The 20,398-nt window shown below is 43.1% G+C and overlaps 1 protein-coding gene across 5 annotated transcripts in view; it reads right to left on the bottom strand.

The window, feature by feature from the left end:
• The window catches only part of PHYKPL (5-phosphohydroxy-L-lysine phospho-lyase), a 38,941-nt gene that overhangs the window by 12,725 nt on the left and 5,818 nt on the right, over positions 1 to 20,398 (bottom strand). For all 5 annotated transcript variants that reach the window (XM_023254182.2, XM_045057599.1, XM_045057592.1 and 2 more), the window contains 5 exons: positions 19,782 to 19,856; positions 19,128 to 19,215; positions 18,934 to 19,050; positions 17,503 to 17,585; positions 17,033 to 17,258 (listed from right to left, as the gene is read on the bottom strand). In XM_023254182.2, the coding sequence (XP_023109950.1) occupies positions 17,033 to 17,258; positions 17,503 to 17,585; positions 18,934 to 19,050; positions 19,128 to 19,215; positions 19,782 to 19,856 (589 nt within the window). The remainder of the gene's footprint in view (positions 1 to 17,032; positions 17,259 to 17,502; positions 17,586 to 18,933; positions 19,051 to 19,127; positions 19,216 to 19,781; positions 19,857 to 20,398) is intronic.

Genomic DNA, 20,398 nt, shown 5'->3' with positions numbered 1-20,398 from the left:
TCTTAAAGAAGCAAAAAGGATTATAAGGGAAGAATATGAAAAAATGTATGTCAGTGAGCTAGACAGTGGAGATGAAATGCACAAATTCTTAAAAGATGAAAACTACTGACATCGACTCTAAAAGAAACAGAAAATGTAAGAGACATATAGCAAGTATGGGGACCTGGGTGGCTCAGTCGGTTAAGTGTCTGACTCTTGATTTTGGCTCAGGTCATGATCTGATGGTTGTGAGATTGAGCCCTGCGTCAGGCTCTGTGCTCAGCGTGAAGCCTGCTTTAAGATTCTCTCTCTCCCTCTGTCCCTCCCCTGCTAGTGTGTGCTCCCTCCCTCTCTCTCTCTCTCAAGAAAGAAAAGACCTACAGCAAGTAAAAAGAAAAAATTGGTAATAAGTTCCCACAAACAACAGCCTAGAACCTGGGCACCTGGGGGCCTCGCACTAGCAGGCTTACAGCAATGCCAGCCAGGCAGTGGGCCAACTCCACCCGACAGTGTGCCCACAGGAGGTGCAGGCCTGCCACAACACAAGGGTGCACGTAGCCTATGCAGGGAACACCCATGGAGCACCTGGCTCTGGTGGCCAGGAGGAATTGCTCTTCTGGGCCCCACAGGACATCTATGTAAGGCCATTCCTTCAAGACGGGGAGGTAATTGAACTACCTAATACATAGAAACAAATGCAGACAGGGGCCCCTGGGTGGCTCAGTCGGTTGAGCGTCCGACTTCCGCTCAGGTCACCATCTCACACTCCGTGAGTTTGAGCCCTGCATCAGGCTCTGTGCTGACAGCTCAGAGCCTGGGGACTGCTTCAGATTCTGTGTCTCCCCCTCTCTCTGCCCCTCCCCTGCATGCTCTGTCTCTGTCTCAAAAATAAGTAAAAACATTAAAAAAAAATTTAAAAGACGCAGACAGTCGTGCAAAATGAGACAGAGAAATATGTTTTAAATCAAAGAACAAGACAAAACCTGAGAAAAAGAACTAAATAAAATCAAGATAGCAATATACCTAATAAAGAGTTCAAAGTAATGGTCAGAAAGATGCTTACCAAACTTGGGGAGAAGAATGGATAAACACAGTGAGAACTTAAACCAAGAGACAGAAAATAAAAAAGCAATCAGAGCTGAAGAATACAATAAGGAAAAGGAAATATATACTAGAGGGAATAAACGTAGATTAGATGATACGGAAGAATGGATCAGTGATCTGGAAGACGGTAGTGGAAACCACATAACTGGGACAGTAAAAAGAAACAAGAATTAAAAACAAGATCATTGAAGGGGCCTCTGGGACAACATCAAGTGTACTAACATTCACATATTGGGGTCCCAGAAGGAGAGGAGAGAGTAAAAGAGACTGAAAACCTATTTGAAGAATTAAGGCTGAAAACTTGCCTAACCAAGACATACAAGTCCAGAAAGCACAAGTCCAAAATAAGATGAACCCAAAGAGACCCACACCAAGACATGTTATCATTAAAATGTCAAAAAGTAAAGACAACGGGAATCTTAAAGCAGCAAGAGATGGGGCACCTGAGTGGCTCAGTCAGTTAAGCATCCAACTCTTGGTTTTGGCTCAGGTCGTGATCTCATGGTTTGTGGGTTCGAGCCCTGTGCTGCACTCGATGCTGACAGTGTGGAGCCTGCTTGGGACTCTCTCCCTCTCTTTCTCTCTGCCTCTCCCCTGGTCCTGCTCTCTCTCTCTCAAAAATAAACATTTAACATTTTTTTTTAATATTTTTATTTATTTTTGAGAGAGAGCGAGTGAGCGAGTGTGAGCAGGGGAGGGTCAGAGAGAGAAGAGGAGAGAGAATCCCAGGCAGGTTACACACTGTGAGCACACAGCTGGATGCAGGGCTCAAATTCACGAACCATGAGATCATGACCTGAGCCGACCCAAGAGGTGGCCACTTAACTGACTGAGCCACCCAGGTGCCCCCAAAATAAATAAACTTTAAGAAATAATAAAAAAATAAAAGACATGAAAAAAAGCAGCAAGAGAAAAGCAAGTAGTAAGGGAATGCTGATAAGACTATCAGCTAATTTTCAGGAGAAACTTTGTAGGTCAGAGGCTCCTGGGTGGCTCAGTTGATTATAAGCATCCAGCTTCAGCTCAGGTCATGATCTCATGGCTCGTGAGTTTGAACCCCACATCAGGCTCTTTGCCGTCAGCACGAAGCCTGCTTTGGGTCCAGGACAGAGGAGCCTGGTTTGGCTCTGTCCGCCCCCCTTCTCTGCCCCTCCCTTGCTCATGCTTGCGTGAACACTCCCTCTCAAAAATAAACATTAAAAAAAAAAGGAAAAAAAAAAACTTTGTTGGTCAGAAGGCTGTGGTATGATATATTCAAAGTGCTGAAAGGGAAAAACAAACTAACAAAACCTTATGACCAAGAATACTCTGCCTGGCAAGGTTATCATTCAGAGTATAAGTAGAGGTAAAAGAATTTCCTGGTCAGCAAAAGCTAGGAGTTCGTCACCATTATACTGGTTTCACAAAAAATATTAAAGGGACTTTTTCAAGCAGAAAAGGAAAGACAGCAACTAGAAATAAGGAAATATGAGGAAAAAAAAACCCCTCACTGGTAAAGGCAAACATAGAAAAAGTAGTGGAACAACCACTTATAAAATGGTAAAAATGTGACATCAAAACCATAAAATGTGTGTGGGGGGGGAGTAGAGTAAAAATGTAACCAAAAAACATTTTTTTTTCCTTAGAGACAGTGTGAGTGGGGGAGGGGCAGAGAGAGAGAGAGGGAGACACAGAATCCGAAGCAGGCTCCAGTCTCTGAGCTGTCAGCACACAGCCCGATGCAGGGCTTGAACCCACGGATGGTGAGATCATGACCTGAGCTAAAGTACAGTGCTTGACTGACTGAGCTATCCAGGTGCTCCCAAAATATAATGTTTTTAGAATGAGTTTGAATTTAACTACCAATTTACAACAGACTGCTATACACAGCTTGTTATATATGAATCTCATGGTAACCACAAACCCAAAACCTGTAATAGATGCACAAAAAAAAAAAACCCCAGAAAGGAATCTAAGCATAACACTAAGGAAGGTCATCAAAGCACAAGAAAGCAAGAGAAAAAGCAATAGAGAATTGCAAAACCAGCAGAAAAGAAAATGGCAGTAAATACATAGCTATCAATAATCACTACAACTGTAAATGGACTCAATGATCCAGTCAAAAGACACAGGGTAGCTGAATGAATTAAACAAACGAACAAACCCAGGACTCCTCTATATGCTGCCTACAAGAGACTCACTTCAGACTTAACAAACTGGAAGTAAAGAGATGGAAAAAAGATAATCCATGCAAATAGAAGCAAAAAGGTAGCAATACTTATATCAGACAAAATATACTTTAAAACAAAGATTGAAATAAGAGATAAAGAAGAGCATAATATAATGATAAAAGGGATCATTAAAAAAATTTTTTTAACATTTTTATTTTTGAGAGATAGAGACAGAATGTGAGCGAAGCAGGGGCAGAGAGAGAGGGAGACACAGAACCCAAAGCAGGCTCCAGGCTCTGAGCTGTCAGCACAGAGCCCGACACAGGTCTCAGACTCACCAGCTGTGAGAATATGACCTGAGCTGAAGTTGGACACTTAACGGACTGAGCCACCCAGGCACCCCAGAATAAGTGCACATGGAACATTCTCCAGTACAGATCACAAGGCCACAAAACAAGTCTAATAAATTGAAGATGAATGAAATCACACTTACCAACCACAACAGTGTGAAAGGAGAAATCACTTACAATAAAGGAAATGGAAGAAATACAAACACATGGAGGCTAAACAAGATGCTACTAAACAACCAATAAGTTAATGAATAAATCAAAGAGGAAATAAGAAAATACCTGTGACAAAAATGAAAAAACAATGCTCCAAAATCTATGGGAAACAGCAAAAGCAGTTCTAACAGGGCAGTATAGTGACAGGTCCATATCAAGAAATTGGAAAAATCTTGAATACATATTTTTTAATGTTTATTTTTGAGAAAGAGAGAATGCAAGCAGGGGAGGGGCAGAGAGAGATACACACAGAATCAGAAGCCGGCTCTGGGCTCTGAGCTGTCAGCACAGAGCCCAACATGGGGCTTGAACTCCTGGACTGTGAGATCATGACCCAAGCCGAAGTCAGACACTTAACCGATTAAGATACCCAGGTGCCCCTAAGAAACAGGAAAAATCTTAAACAATCTGAGCTCACACCTAAAGGAGCTAAAAAAAAAAAAAAGAATAAAGCCAAAAGTCAGTAGAAGGAAGAATATAAAGATCAGAGCAGAAGTAAATAAAGACTAACGACAAAAAAAAAAAAAAAAAAAAAAAAAAAAAAGAGAAAAGATCAATGAAATTAAGAGTTGGTTCTTTAATAAACAAAACTGAAAAACCTTTGGTCAGACTTGTCAAGAAAAAAGAGAGAGGACCAAATAAAATTAGAAGTGAAAGAGAAGTTACAACCAATACCACAGAAATATAAAGGATCATAAAAGATTTTCATGAACAATTATATGCCATTACATTGGACAACCTAGAAGAAATAAATAAATTCCTAGAAACATACAATCTTCCAAGACTGAATCAGGAATAAAACAAAAATCTGAACAGATGATTATTAGTAATGAATTTCAATCAGTAAAGAAACAAAAATGAAAACAAAGAAAACTCCCCCAAACCAAAAGTCCAGGACCAGACAGCTTCATAGGTGAATTCTACCAAACATTTAAAGAGTTAATACCTATCTTTCTGAAACTTTTCAATTTATTCCAAAAAACTGAAAAGGAGGGAACACTTATTTATGCTCATGAGGCCAGCATTACCATGATACCTAACCCAAAGACACTGTAAAAAAAAAAGAAAATTACAAGCCAATATCCCTGATGAACATAGATGCAAAAATGCTTAACAAAATATTAGTAAACCAAATTCAACTAATACATTAAAAAGCTCATACAGGGGCGCCTGGGTGGCGCAGTCGGTTAAGCGTCCGACTTCAGCCAGGTCACGATCTCGCGGTCCGGGAGTTCGAGCCCCGCGTCAGGCTCTGGGCTGATGGCTCAGAGCCTGGAGCCTGTTTCCAATTCTGTGTCTCCCTCTCTCTCTGCCCCTCCCCCGTTCATGCTCTGTCTCTCTCTGTCCCAAAAATAAATAAACGTTGAAAAAAAAAATTAAAAAAAAAAAAAAACTCATACAGGGGCGCCTGGGTGGCGCAGTCGGTTAAGCGTCCGACTTCAGCCAGGTCACGATCTCGCGGTCCGGGAGTTTGAGCCCCGCGTCAGGCTCTGGGCTGATGGCTCAGAGCCTGGAGCCTGTTTCCGATTCTGTGTCTCCCTCTCTCTCTGCCCCTCCCCCGTTCATGCTCTGTCTCTCTCTGTCCCCCCCAAAAAAATAAATAAACGTTGAAAAAAAAAATTTAAAAAGCTCATACACCATGATCACATGGGACTTATTTCTGGGATGCAAGGATGGTTCAATATCTGCAAATCATTCAATGTGATACATACACCACATTAACAAAACAAAGGATAAAAATCATCCAGTCAGTCAAGAGATGAAGAAGCATTTGACAAAATTCAAAATCCATTCATAATAAAATCTCTACAAAAGGTGGGTACAGACATAACATACCTCAAACACAAAAAAGGGCATACGTGGCAAACCCACAACCAACATCATACACAATAGTGAAACGTTGAAAGCTTTTCCTCAAGAAGACAAGGATACCCCCTCCTGCCACTTTTATTGAACACAGTCCTAGCCACAGCAATCAGGCAAGAAAAGGAAATAAAAGACATCCAAATTAGAAGGAGTAAAACTGTCATGATGCACAGATGACCTACTACAATATAATAAACTCTCAAGTTTGCACCCCAAAACTATTAGCATAAAGGAATTCAGTAAAGTTGAAGGCTGCAAAATAAACAGAAATCTTGTGTATCTACTAGTAGCAAATTATTGCAGAAATTAAGGAAACCATCCCGTTTACAATTGCATCAACAAATAATTAGGAATAAATTTAACTGAGGACATGAAACAGCTGTCCCCTGAAAACTGTAAGACACTGATGAAAGAAATTGAAGATGACACAAATAAATGGAAAGATATACTGTGCTCATGGGTTGGAAGAATTAATATTATTCCCATGTCCATACTACCAAAAGCAGCCTATGGATTTGATGTGATCCCTATCAAAATACCCAATGACATTTTTTTCACAGAACTGGAACAAATAATCCTAAAAAGACTCCCAATAGCCAAAGGAACTTTGAGAAAAAGGAACAAAGCAGGAGGTATCAATCATACTCCCAGATTTCAAAGGATACAATTTATAGTAATTAAAACAACATGGTACTGGCACAAAACCAAACATGTAGACAAATGGAACAAAATAGAGTCCAGAAATAAACCCACACTTATTTGGCCAATTAATCTATGACAAAGGAGGCAAGAACATACAATGGAGAAAAGACAGTGTATTCAATAAAAGGTGTTAGGAAAACTGGACAGCTACATGCTAAAGAATGAAACTGGACCACTAAATAAGCTCAAGATGGATTAAATACTTAAATATAAGACCTAAAACCATAAAACTCCCAGAAGAAAACAGGCAGTAAACTCTTGGACATTTATCTTTTTGGATCTGTCCAGGCAAGGATGACAAAAGCAAAAATAAACCATTCGGACTACATCAAACTGAAAAACTTTTGCACAGTGAAGGAAATCATAAACAAAACGAAAAGGAAACCTACTAAATGGAAGAAGATGTGCAAATAAGAGATCTCATAAGGGGTTAATACCCAAACTATATAAAAACTCACAAAACTCAGTATCAACTGTTTTTTCAGAGTCCACATAAAAGTGAAATCATACGGTATGTGTTGTTCTCTGATTTGTTTCACTTAGCCCAGTACTCTCTAGCTCCATCCTTATTGTCACAAGTGGCAAGATTTCATTCTTTTCTATGGGTGAGTAATATCGCACTGTGTACATCATATACCACGTCTTCTTTATCCATTCACAAATTGACGAACACTTGGGCTGCTTTCCTATCTTGGTTCTTGCAAATAACGCATGATGAACACAGCGGTGGATAGTTCTTTTCAGATTGATGTTTTTATTTTCTTCAGATAAATTCCTAGAAGTGGAATTGCTGGGTTATATGGTAGCTCTATTTTAAGTTTTGTTTTTTTTTTTTTCCAGAAACCTCTGTACTGCTTTCCATAGTGACTGCACCAATGTACATTCCCATCAACACCTTTTCTCCACATCCTCACCAACACCTGTTATTTTTCATCTTTTTGATAAAGGCCATTCTGATAGGTGTGAGCAGATATCTCATTGTGGTTTTGATTTGCATTTCCCTGATGATGAGTGGTGTTCAGTATCTTTTCATGTGCTTGTTGGCCATCTGTAGGTCTTTTTCGGAAAAATGTTTATTCAAGGCTTCTGTTCATTTTTCAACTGTTTTTTTTTTTTTTTAATTATTAAGTTGTGTAAGTTCTTTACATATTTTGGGTATTAACCCCTTCCTGGATGTATGATTTGCAAATACCTTTTCCCATTCAGTATGCCACCTTTTTGTTTTGTTGATAGTTTCCTTCTCTGTATACAAGCTTTTTGATTATAGATGTAATCCTATTTAGTTATTTTAGGTTTTGTTGCTGGTCAACTTTGACAAGGGTGTCAAGACCATTCAATGGGGTAAAAATAGTCTTTTTAAAAAAATATGTTTTAAATATTTTAAATAAACAAGTGGGGGAGGGGCAGAGAGAAGGGGACAGAGAATCTGAAGCGAGCTCTGTGTTGACAGCAGTGAGCCTGATGTGGGGCTTGAACTCCCAAATTGCGAGATCATGACCTGAGCTGAAGCTGGATGCTCAACCAACTGAGCTACCCAGGTGCCCCAAGGATAAAAATAATCTTCAGCAAATGGTGTTGAGTCAACAAGATATCCACATGCAAGAGTCAAGTTACCCCTACCTCATACCATATGCAAAATATTAGCTCAAAACAAACCAATGACCTAAATGTAAGAGCTAAAATCATAAAATTCTTAGAAGAAAGCAAAGGTGTAAATCTTCATGACCTTTGATTCATCAGTGGTTTGTGAGATATGACTTGAAGGCACTCACAAGCAAAAAAATAATAAATTGGACTCCCTCAAAATTAAAAACTCTGTGCTTCAGAGGAGACTACCAAGAAAGTGAAAAACAAGTCAGAAATGGGGGAAAATATTTCCAAATTATCTATCAGATAAGGATCTAGTACCTAGGATATGTATCTAATTCTTAGGGTGCTGGGTGGCTCAGTAGGTTGAGCATCCAACTTTATTTATTTTTTATTTATTTATTTATTTTTTAATTTTTTTTTAATGTTTATTTCTGAGAGAGAGAGACAGAGCATGAGTGGGAAGGGGCAGAGAGAGAGGGAGACATAGAATCTGAAGCAGGCTCCAGGCTTCTAGCTATCAGCACAGAGCCTGATGTGTGGCTTGAACTCAGAAACCATGAGATCATAACCTGAGCCGAAATCGGTCGCTCAGCCGACTGAGCCACCCAGGCGCCCCGAGCATCCAACTTTAAAAAAATTTTTTTAAATGTTTATTTATGTTTGAGAGAGAGAACGTGAGTGGCGGGGGGGGGGGGGGGGGGGCAGTGAGAGAGGGAGACACAGGATCCAAAGCAGGATCCAGGCTCTGAGCTGTCAGCCCAGAGCCTGACACGGGGCTCGAACTCACAAACTACGGGATCATGACCTAAGCCAAAGATGGATGCTTAACTGATGAGCCATCCAGGCACCCTGAGGATCCAACTCTTGATTTCAGCTCAGGTCACGATCCCAGGGTCATGGTATTGAGCCCTGCATCAGGCTCTGCACTGAGCATGGACCTTGCTTAAGATATTCTCTCTCTCTCTCTCTCTCTCTCTCTCTCTCTCTCTCTCTCTCTCTCTCTTCCTCTGCCCCTCTCACCCAGTTATGCATGCTCTAAAATAAAAACTTAAAAATAATTAAAGATTCTTACAACTCAGCAAAAAGAGATAAGTAACCCAATTAAAAAAATGGGCAAAGGACAATGAGTAGACATTTCCTAAAGAATATACATAAATGGTCAATTAACTATATAAAAAGATGCTCAGCATCACTAGCCATGAGGGAAATGCAAACTACAATGAAGTACTATTTCACACTCACTAGGATGGCTATCATAAAAGACAGAAAATAACTTAATTCTCGAGAGGATATGGAGAAATTGGAACCCCTATACATTGTGGGCGGGCATGTAAAGTGGCACAGCTGCTTGGACAAAGTCTGTCATTTCTCAAAAAGTTAAACCTAGGGTTGCCATACGATCCAGCAAGTCTACTCACAGGTGCCTACTCAGTAGAACTGAATATATATGTCCAAACAAACATATGTACACACATGTTCACTGCAGCATTATTCATAAGAGCCAAGGGGAAATGTTGATTAATGGAAGAATGGAAAAATGCAATGTGGCATTATTCATACAATGGAATTATTATTCATCCACAAAAGAGAATGAAGTACTGATTCATGCTATAACATGGATGAACCTTGAAAATATTATTCTGTGTGACAGAAGTCAGACACAAAAGGCCACATGTGTGATTTCATTTATATGAAATCCATTTATAAGAACAGACATACCCATTGAGATAGAAAGGACAGCGACTGCCAGGACTTACAGAGGGAAGGCAACAGGGAGTGGCTGCTAACGGGTATGGGCCTGCTTTCTGGGTGATGGAAATGTTCCAGAATTAAGACAGTACTGATGGTGGTACAACTTGGTGAGTACACTAAAAACCACTGAATTTTTATTTAAAGTTTGTTTATTTAAGTCATCTCGACACCCCACATGGGGCTCAAACCCACAACCCTGAGATCAAGAGTTGCATATTCCACCAACTGAGCCAGCCAGATACCCCCTAGCTAAAATATTTAAATATAAGGCCCTGATAAAAAATATTCTTAGGCACACAAGATCGCAGAAGTTCTGCAATATAAAGGCTTACACTGAAAATGATTTGAGATGGAATACTTTTAATACAGATACTATTAAAAGAGAAAAGCATGATAAACTGAAATTATAAATGAAGATGTTAGCAACAGGCCTAAATATACCAATAATTACATTAAATTTAAATTGTCTTAAGTAATCACTTTTAAAGTAAAATATTAACAAGTTTACACCAAAAACCCCCAAATTCTAGATATATATTCAATAAAAGAAACACATCTAAAGCTGACTGAAAGTGGACTCATAGCAGATAAAATGTGATTTAAGACCCAACATCATTATTAGGAATGGAAAAGATTACTCTTTGTGATAAAGATTCAGTTCCTGGAAAATTGACTACTGTCTTACACCATACACAAAAATTAACTCAAAATGGATTAAAGATTTGAATATAAGACCTGAAACCATAAAACTCTGAGAAGAAAACATACCTGATAAGTTCCTTGACACCAGTCTTGGCAATTTTGTGGATTTAACACCAAAAGCAAAGGCAACAAAATAAACGAGTGGGACTACATCAGACTAAAAAGCATCCGCACAGAGGAGGAAACCATCAACAAAATGAAAAGGCAACTGACCACATGGGAGAAAATATTTGCAAATCATGTATTTGATAAGGAGCTAATAGTCAAAATATATACAGAATACACACAACTCAATAGCCAAAAAACAAACAATATGATTAAAAAATGGGCATTAAAAGATCTGAACAGACATTTTCCCAAGAGGACACACAGATGGCCAACAGGTACACAAAGAGGTGCCCAACATCACCAGTCATCAGGGGAATGTAAATCAAAACTGTGGTATTACCTCGTACCTGGGAGAATGGCTATTACCAAGAAGATAAGAAATAGCAAACGTTGGTGAGGATGTGGAGAAAAGGGGACCTTTGTGTACTGTTGGTGGGAATGCAAATAGGGGGAGCCACTATGGAAAACCGAACAGAAGTTCCTCAAAAATTAAAACTAGAATGATCAGGGGCACCTGGGTGTCTGAGTCAGTTGAGCCTCTGACTTCCGCTCAGGTGGCGATCTCGTGGTTCATGAGTTAGAGCCCCACATCAGGCTTGCTGCTGTCAGCCTGTCAGTGCAGAGCCCATTTCGGGTCCTCTGTCCCCCTCTCTCTGCCCCTCCCCTGCTTGCACTCTCCCCCAAATGAATAAATATTAAAAAAAAAAAAAAAAGAAAAAGAAGAACTACCATATGATCCAGCAATTCCACTTCTGGGTATTTATCCAAGGGAAACATAAACACCATCTCAGAGATATCTGCACCCCACCATGTTTCTTGCAGCACAATTTTCAATAGCTAAGACAGAGAAGCAATCTAAATGTCCATTCATGGTTGAATGGATACAGAAAATGTGGTATATATTCACAATGGAATATTATCCCACCATAAAAAAAAGAAGGAAATCTTGCCATTTGTGACAACATACCCTGTACCTTGAGGACATTATGCTAAGTGACATAAGTCAGACAGAGAAAGACAAATAATATATCTCACTTACTTGTGGAATCAAAACTAAAAGCAAAAAACAAACCCAAGATGGAACACTTAGATACAGAGAACATATTGGTAGCTGCCAGAGGTGAGAGGGTGGGGGTTGGGCAAAATTAGTGAAGTTGGTCTAAAGTTACAAACTTCCAATTACAAAATAAATAAGTTCTGGGGGCATAATGTACAGAATGGTTACCATAGTTAACAATACTCTGCTGTATTTTTGAAAAACCTAGAGCTGAATATTGCAGTGGTCCTCACTTTAAATTTAATTAATTAATTAATTTTTCTGAGAGAGTGAGCATGTAAGTGCACGTGAGCAGGGGAGGGAGAGAGAAGGAGAAAGAGAACCCCAGCAGCCTTCATGCTCAGCATGGAGCCCAACGTGGGGTTCAATCTCACAACTGTAAGATCATGACTTGAGCAGAAATCAAGAGTCAGAGGCTTAACCAACTGAACCACCCAGGTGCCTCAGCCCTCACATTGTAGAACTTAGAATCCCTTTACATTCTCAAAAATTATTGAGGAACCCAAAGAGCTTCTGTTATATGGGTTATATCTATTAATATTTACTGGATAGAAATTAAAACCTGGAAATCTGAATAATTAATGTTAAGAAAATTAGTGTTAAATTAATTTTTGTTAGGGGCACCTAGGTGGCTTAGTCAGTTAAGCGTCTGACTTTGGCTCAGGTCATGATCTCAGGGTTCGTGGGTTTGGGCCCCTCATCGGGCTCTATTATGACAGCTTGGAGCCCGGAGCCTGCTTCAGATTCTGTGTTCCCTCTCTCTGCCCCTCCCCTCCTTGCACTTTTCTCTCTCTCTCTCAAAAAAAAAAAAAAAAACCCAAAAAACCCAAAAACATTAAAAAAGAGATGAAAGGAAAATCTATACCAAATATCATCCTTGATGGACAAGTATTATAAATATTCCTATAAACCGGACAAGTATGCCCACTGTCACCATTGGTTGTCAACTATGTATTGGAAGTCTTACCCAGTATAATCAAACAACTGCCATTTTTTTGAGAGGATATGATTTTTTACATAGGAACAAAGAAGAAAAGGTCTGCCTATAAATTACTAGAAGTGATAGAACAGTTTAGCAAGAGAATGGGTAAAAAAATTAATATACAAAAGTCCATATTTTATACAGCAGCAGCAAAGAGTATACAGATAAAGAGAGGTCATCTTTTATGATAGAAAGTTTCAAATATCTAGGAATAAATTTAATAATGTGTAAGATCTCTGTGGGGGAATTTGTAAAACATGGAGAGGTATGCCATGTTCATGGGTAGCAAGATTCAATAATATACATCAATTTTTGTTTCAAATTCATCTACAGATTCAAGTGATTTCCCTATCAAAATTCCAACAGGGTTTTTCCTGTTTAAAGATAACTTTAAAATAAAACATCAGTGAAATAGTAAAGGGCCAGGATGGCCAGAACACTTCTGAAGAAGGAAAAAACAGGTCAGAGGAGAACTTTTCTACCAGACATACAGCTCATTAAGAAGTTCTAGTAATAAGGCAATGTGGTAGAGCAACAGATAGACAAACTGACTAAAAGAACAGAAAGAAGAACCTGGAAACACACCTGTGTGCATATGAACTCTGGTTACGTAATGCAGGTAGCATGTCCGATCAGCGGGGGAACAAAGGAAGCTAAAAACATGTTATTCACATTCACAGAGATGAAATGTGATTCCTGTTTCACACCATGTACAAAAATCACCTCCAGGTGGACTAAGGGCTTATATGTCAAAACAAAATGTTAAGATACCTAACAGAAACTGTAGATGAATACCTTGTAGACTTTAGCGGTAGGGAGAGATCTCTGAAATGAGACACAAAAAGAATTATTAAAGGAAAGACTGATGTAGTCCATGCTAAAATTAAAAACTGTGGTTCAACAAAAAATATGTAAAAGAAGTAAAAGGCAAGTTATAAATGGGATGAACATATTCACAACCTACACAATTGACAAAAGACCAGTATCAAGAATACGTGTGTGTGTGCCCGTGTGTGTACACACACACAAATGCATATATACACATACACAAATGCATATACACAGGCACACAAAACTCCTGCAAATAAGTAAGAAAAGCTCTAGTAACTCAAAAAACGGGCAAAAGAAAAAACAGGCATTTTGCAGAAAAGGAAACACATGGCCAATAAACATACGAAGATATCCAAAATCTATAAAGAACTAATATAACTCAACACTCAAAAAACAAATAATGCAATTAAAAAATGGGCAGAAGACACTAACGGAAATTTCTCCAAAGAAGACATCCAGATGGCCAACAGACACATGAACAGATGTTTACTGTCACTTAACACCAGGGAAATGCAAATCAAAACTACAATCAGACATCACCTCACACCTGTCAGAACGCTAAAGTCAACAACACAAGAAACAACAGGTGTTGGTGAGGATGTTGAGAAAAAGGCACCCTTGTGCACTGTTGGGAATGCAAACTGGTGCAGCCACAGTATGGAGTTTGCTCAAAAAGTTAAAAAGAGAACTGCCTTATGATCCAGCGATGGCACTACTGAGTATTTACCCAAAGAATATTAAGAACACTAATTCAAAGGGTTACATGTACCCTATGTTTATAGCAGCATTATCTACAATAGCCAAGATATAGAAGCAGCCCAAGTGTCTATCGACTGATGAACGGATAAGGAAGATGTGGTATATATAAACAATGGAATGTTATTCAGCCATAAAAAGGAATGAAATCTCACCATTTGCAACAACATGGATGGAGCTAGAAAATACAATGCTAAGTGAAATAAGTCACAGAGAAAGACAAATACCATATGACTATGACTTCACTCCTATGTGGACTTTAAGAAACAAAACAGACAAGCAAAGGGGGAAAAAAAGGAGAGAGAGAAACAAACCAAGAAACAGACTCTTAACTAAAGAGAACAAACTGAAGGTTATCAGAGGGGAGGTGGGTGGGGGGTGGGGGAAATAGGTGATGGGGATTAAGGAGCACACTTGTCATGATGGGTGTCACATTGGGTGTTGTATGGAAGCACTGAATCACTATATTGTACCCTTGAAACTAGCATTATACTGTATGTTAACTAACTAGAATTTAAATAAAAACTTAAAACAAAAACATATGAAGAGATGTTTCACGTAATTTGAAACCAGGGGATGGCGTATCAAGAACACTCCCTGACATGAGGGGCTACCATTTTAACCTTACTTGCCCGGCAAATGTTAAAAGGCATTTGAGAGGAAGCAGACCCACAGAATCTCTTACCTGCCACAGGCAGGATGCTAACTTGTGACCTACTGTGGAAAACAGATGTCATCATCTGTTAAAATGGAGGTGAACACAGACCCCCATGACCTAGCAATTACACTTGTAGGGTCTATTCCTAAGACAGACTCTTGCACATGTACAACAGAAACTTATAAAAGTTATTTATAGCAGCAAAAAACATGGGGACAACCCCAGAGCACATCAAGAGGAATGGACAAATAAGCCAGGGCCCATTCATATGGTGGGGACAGTATAAAGCAGTCAAAACAAGCTTCAGGGGTGCCTGGGTGGCTCAGTCGGTTAAGCGTCTGACTCTTGGTTTCAGCTCAGGTCATGATCTCAGGTTTCATGAGTTCAAGCTTTGAGTTGGGCTCTGTGCTCACAGTATGGAACCTGCTTGGGATTCTCTCTCAACCCCTCTCTCTGTGTCCCTCCCCCCCCCGACCCCGGAATGTCTCTGTCTCTCTCAAAGTAAACACATACCCTTAAAGCAACAACAAACTTCAGCGACAAGCAATGTGGACAATTCTTAGTAACTTAATGTTAGGTGAAAAAAACAAATCTCCAAAGACAACACACAGCATGATACACGTTTTATAAGGTTAAAAAAACAACCAGAATAAATAATGAACGTGGTGATGGTTACCGGGGTGGCAGAGGCAATGAGATGGGACTGGGGAGCAACCATACGGGTAGATGCAGGTTACTGTCTAGGTCCTAACTTTCATTTGGAATAATGGCTTCTTGGATGCTTATTACATAAATAAAAGTACCTGGATAGCTGGCTAATGAAGAGAGGACTGTGCAGGGACAGAGGATGAATCTTCATGAACCACGGTTTGTATGATCTAACTATGGGCACTTCAGGTTAAGCCAAAGAAATAAAAACCCAGATCTGTCTTTCAGCCCTCACAACACACTCCTTCCTGCTCCCAGGGCTGCTCCTCCCTGTTCCCCCAGACGCCCCACTCACAGGACACCCCTTCTCCGCCCTCCCTCCCACATCCCTCGTCCCTTGTGCTGTCCCCGAATGCAAGCTGTCCACGCCTCCAAGGTCAGGTGTCTACAGGTCTGGTCCAGGGCAGGAGCTCTATCTGCGTGTCTCCTGGACACAAAGTGACGCTTTACCAAACCATCAGCCCTCACCCTTAACGACCTCTGCCAACTTTTGCCCACCTTGCCCAATCCTGACATGTTTCAGCCCCAATTTGAACTGGCTCTTTTTTGAGAAGTCATAGTGAGTTCTTCCCTCGACGCTGTCCCTGCCCATGTCCTCCCTGTGGCCTGTGCCCAGACTTGGGTCTTCCTGTCCTAGACAAGATCCTTCTGGATCCGTTTCCCCACCTCTGGTTCTTTCTCTACACTGATCACCAGAGATCCTTCTCGAGTGTATTTCAGACCTCATCTGTCCCCAGTTAAAACCCTTCCATGGCTCGTCATGGCTCGTCACTGACGTCAGGATGGGTCCTGACTCCTTAGCTCTGAGGAAGCCCCTGCTGATGACCGTGCTCCCCTCACCCCCTGCATGTTCTCTCAGTGCCGCTGAACTTAGGGAAAGCTCTCTAGCCACCCCCCCCCCCGCCCCGCCCAAGGACAGGGAGCCATGCCCTCCTCAAAGCTCCAACTGGAATGTTAACTCTGCTCCCAGACCACTAGTCACCCAGACAGATGGAGCTCCTCACACATCTGCATCAGCTCAGGCACAGGGCATGACACCCAGCAGGGAGAGAGGGCCTCTTGTATTCATTCTGCATACTTTACAAGGCACCGTCTCTTGAGACAGCTTTTAAATTGATGCGAGTTTTTAAAAGGTGTGTGGGGCACCTGGGTGGCTCAGTTGGTTGAGCGTCAGACTTTGGCTCAGGTCATGATCTTACTGATCTTGGTTTGTGGGTTTGAGCCCCACAACAGGCTCTGTGCTGACAGCATGGAGCCTGCTTGGGACTCTGTCTCCCCCTCTCTCTGCCCCTCCTCTGCTCAAGCTCTCTCTCTCAAAAATAAAGAAACATTAAAAAAAAAAAAATTAAGGTTGTGTATATTTTTCCCTCTGACCTACAGTAACCCCAGTAACCCCCAAGGACAGCATCTTAGAAATCTGTGCACTGGGCACAGTGCTAGGCCTGTGGCCTTTGCTCTTTAAGGACCACCAGGGTGAGGCCCACAGGACACACGGTGCTCCCTTGCCCTGGAGCCTTCACTCACCGTGTTGAAGTATTCGACGCCGGTGGCTTCAAATGCCCTTGCCACAGCTTGGGTTGTGGCCACACAGGCTACGGGGTGGCCATTGCCGATGGACTTGCCCATGGTGACGATGTCAGGGACAAAGTCTTCTCCTTGCAGTTGGAAGGCCCAGAAGTGCTGGCCCACTCGGCCAAAGCCCACTTGAATCTCATCTGCGACAAAGACCCCTCCGGCCCTGTGGATGTGCCTGTGGCAGAGGACAGATGGCTGACTGGGTCTGTGATAAGGAGGATCAGACCAGGAGCTCGGGGGTCTTGGACCCTGAACCCTGGCTCTGCCAGCACTAAGGTGGGGGCCTTAGGCAGGTGGCTGGCTTTCTCAGAGCCACCATTTCTTCTCAAAGTTCTGGCCAAGAGGCCAAGCTGAGGCTGGAATTTGGAACAAAGGTCGGGAAACCCCATTATTACAGCCCTGCCATCTCAGCTACTCACTCTGCCACTTCCTGGAAGAAGCCGGCAGGGGGGATGATCTGTCCTCCCACGCTGGGCAGAGACTCTGCAAAGAATGCTGCAATCTGTGGACGAGACAGGATGCTGGGGATACCACTGTGGAGGCACTGAGTGGCAGGCGGAGCATGTCCTGCCAATGCTGGCTCAGCGCTGGCTCCAAGCAGGACCAGTCACCAGCATGGCTGTGTGGCCATTTCGGGCTCCAGGTCACATCTGGCCTGTGACCGGGTTTGCTCTGGGGCCGCAAACCAACTCTTACTGCATGGAGTTCTCCAGACCCTTTGTATGCAGCATGTCCCAGGTTTCTCCCCATCGGACTGTTCCTTCCCTGTTCCTCCCTGGTGACTCCCATCACCCCCACCGAGGGAAACTCAGCCCCCAGCCCTGATCCAGCCTCTTCCTTCATCCAGTCAGCACGGCCTCTGCCTCTCCAGTGTCTGTGCGCACGCTCAGCCCCTCCACCTGGACACACCTGCCTCCTGGCATATCTGTCACTTTCTGCCTTGGCCTCCTGCAGATGCCACCTGGTGGGATGCCTCTGGCAGTCCATCCTCCATCGGCCACCAGGGTGAGCCTCAGCTCAGTCGCCAAACTCATCACTGTCCTGTGTAAAGCACTTCCGTGACCCCATTTCTTACAGCTGTGACCTCCAAGCTATGTTTAGTCCTAGAGCTGCTTCAGAGGCTACCGCCCAGATGAAGGAAGGACTGATGGGGTAGGAAACAGTCTCTTTTCTGCTTTTATATAAGTGCAGGCAAAGCATCTGAAATGCACACGCCGAGCTCCCCTGATCTGGTCCTGCCAGGCTTTCTGGCTTCATAGCCTGCTGCTCTTTGCTGTGTGTCCTGTGTTCAGCTGTCACTGCTGCAGCAAGACTTTCCAGAGAGCCCTCCCACCAATAGCTAACTCCGTCGAGCGGTCCCCGTGGCCACTGCTCTCCCAGTGCACACCCATCTCTCCTGTCTCTGCCCCTGAACTCCACGGCCACTACACCACGGGGGCAGGGCCTCCTCACGGCCTCAGGCTGGCCCCATTCAAATGCACCCCTGGTCTTACTGCTCTCTGGCCTCCAGCCCTCCTGCACTGCCCTTGTAGGCCTACGTTCTGCCTGCTTCTCTAAGCTCATTTTCTGCCAGCTCGGCCAGGCCCCACGGTGATGTCTGCCTGGGTTACCCCATGCCCCCTGAGTGCTAACCCCTCTGCACGGAACTGTCCAGCCAGGGGCCTCTGGACTCCTGTAACACCCAGCACGTACCTTTATCTAGACTGTCTGCTGAGCAGCTAACCACCCCCCCCAACTAGATTCCTAATGGGGGGGGCCAGTTCCAGTTTCTCCCAGGGTCCCCGGTATCTAGTACTGGGTTGAAATGCCAGCCGCTGTTCGATTCACGGGACCTGTGCAGACACAGTTACCTTCCTGCCCTTTTCCTGTACGCTGTTCACCACGCGTTCCACCTCGCTGGCATAGGCCCCAGCCGGATTGGGGTGGTCCTCCCGGTAAAGACCCCGGTAGGTGTCTGGGAGAGGTGCCTGTGGGAGTGACAGCGCCGTGTCATCCAGGCTGGGGGGGTGAGCACCGACCTGTTGCCCACTTGGGCAGTGCATACCACATGGACCCACTCCTTCTGGCCATCCAGGTCTCGGAACTTGTAGGGGCTGATGTCAATCAGGGAGCTCAGGTGACCGTGATAAGCACTGAGGAGAAGAACGGAGGGGGCTCAGGAACGAGTACTCCATGGCCCAGTCCCGACCAACGTCCATCCACCTCAGGAGACACAGGGAAGACCAATCTTTCCAACACAGCCCCCGACTCCTGGGGCTGGGAACCAGCACGGGCCTTGGAGCCGGTAAGACTTCCCATATGACCGCTTACTAGCTACAATGGTGGCTAATCGGTTAACCTCTCTGGGTTCAGTTCTGTCTGCTGAGAAGTGGGGGGCGGGGGGTTCTCCTTCAGAACTGTCATTAATGCTCTAGCCCTGGGCCTGGTACACAGCAGATACTCAATACCATCAGGGCTGTTTTAATACCAAACTGTGGGACCCATTCTCACCACCTTACAAAGCATTTTCTGCTGCCAGAAGAGAGGCCCTGGGGGAAAGAGCCCCCTGGTGTATGTAGGGGTGTCTCTATGGCCGGGTCTTCATGTTTCCCTCCAGTAGCCCAGGCCCCTCCTCATCTTCCTGCCCAAGGCATTCAAAGCTGGAGCCTCAGTGATCCCCAGTAAGTGGTGGGCCCAGGCTTCTGGAAATGGCACTTACTGGTCTAACACCACCACGTCCCAATGTCCCGTGTACTGGCGGGCCAGCCTCAGGGCCAGGTCATTGGCTTCTGACCTATGAAAGAAAAGGTGGGCCCCGCTCAGACTGCTGTCCAAGGGCTTTCCTCCTGGATACCTGCTTCCTACAGGGAAGTCCAGAGGAAAAGAAAAGCCCTGCCAGCAGCAAGAAGATTCTCAGGACACCATTTGTGACTCATTTGAGTTCATTCACTCAATCAACATTTTATCAAATGTGCTAGGAGCTGGGGTGGGGGCTGGAAATAGTAAGGAAAATAGGTCCTGGCTCTTCTGGAGCTTTCTACATTCTAGTAGGTATCATGAAAGCAAAATAAACAAAGAATGATCATTTTCATAAGTGCCCCAAGAGAACCACATAGGGCCTCAATTGTGTCCCCCCAAATTCTTATGATGAAGCCCTAACTCCTACCACCTAAGAATGTGACTATTTAACATAAATTTATATGAATTAACATTTATTTATTTTTGAAAGACAGAGACAGAGTGAAAGTAGGAGAGGGGCAGAAAGCCGGGGGGGGGGGGGGGGGGGGGGAGAGACATAGAATCTGAAGCAGGCTCCAGGCTCTGAGCTGTCAGCAC

The sequence above is a fragment of the Felis catus genome, chromosome A1 (assembly GCF_018350175.1).
Source record: "Felis catus isolate Fca126 chromosome A1, F.catus_Fca126_mat1.0, whole genome shotgun sequence".
Lineage (NCBI taxonomy): Eukaryota > Metazoa > Chordata > Mammalia > Carnivora > Felidae > Felis > Felis catus.
This window is presented reverse-complemented; position numbering and strand designations above follow the sequence as displayed.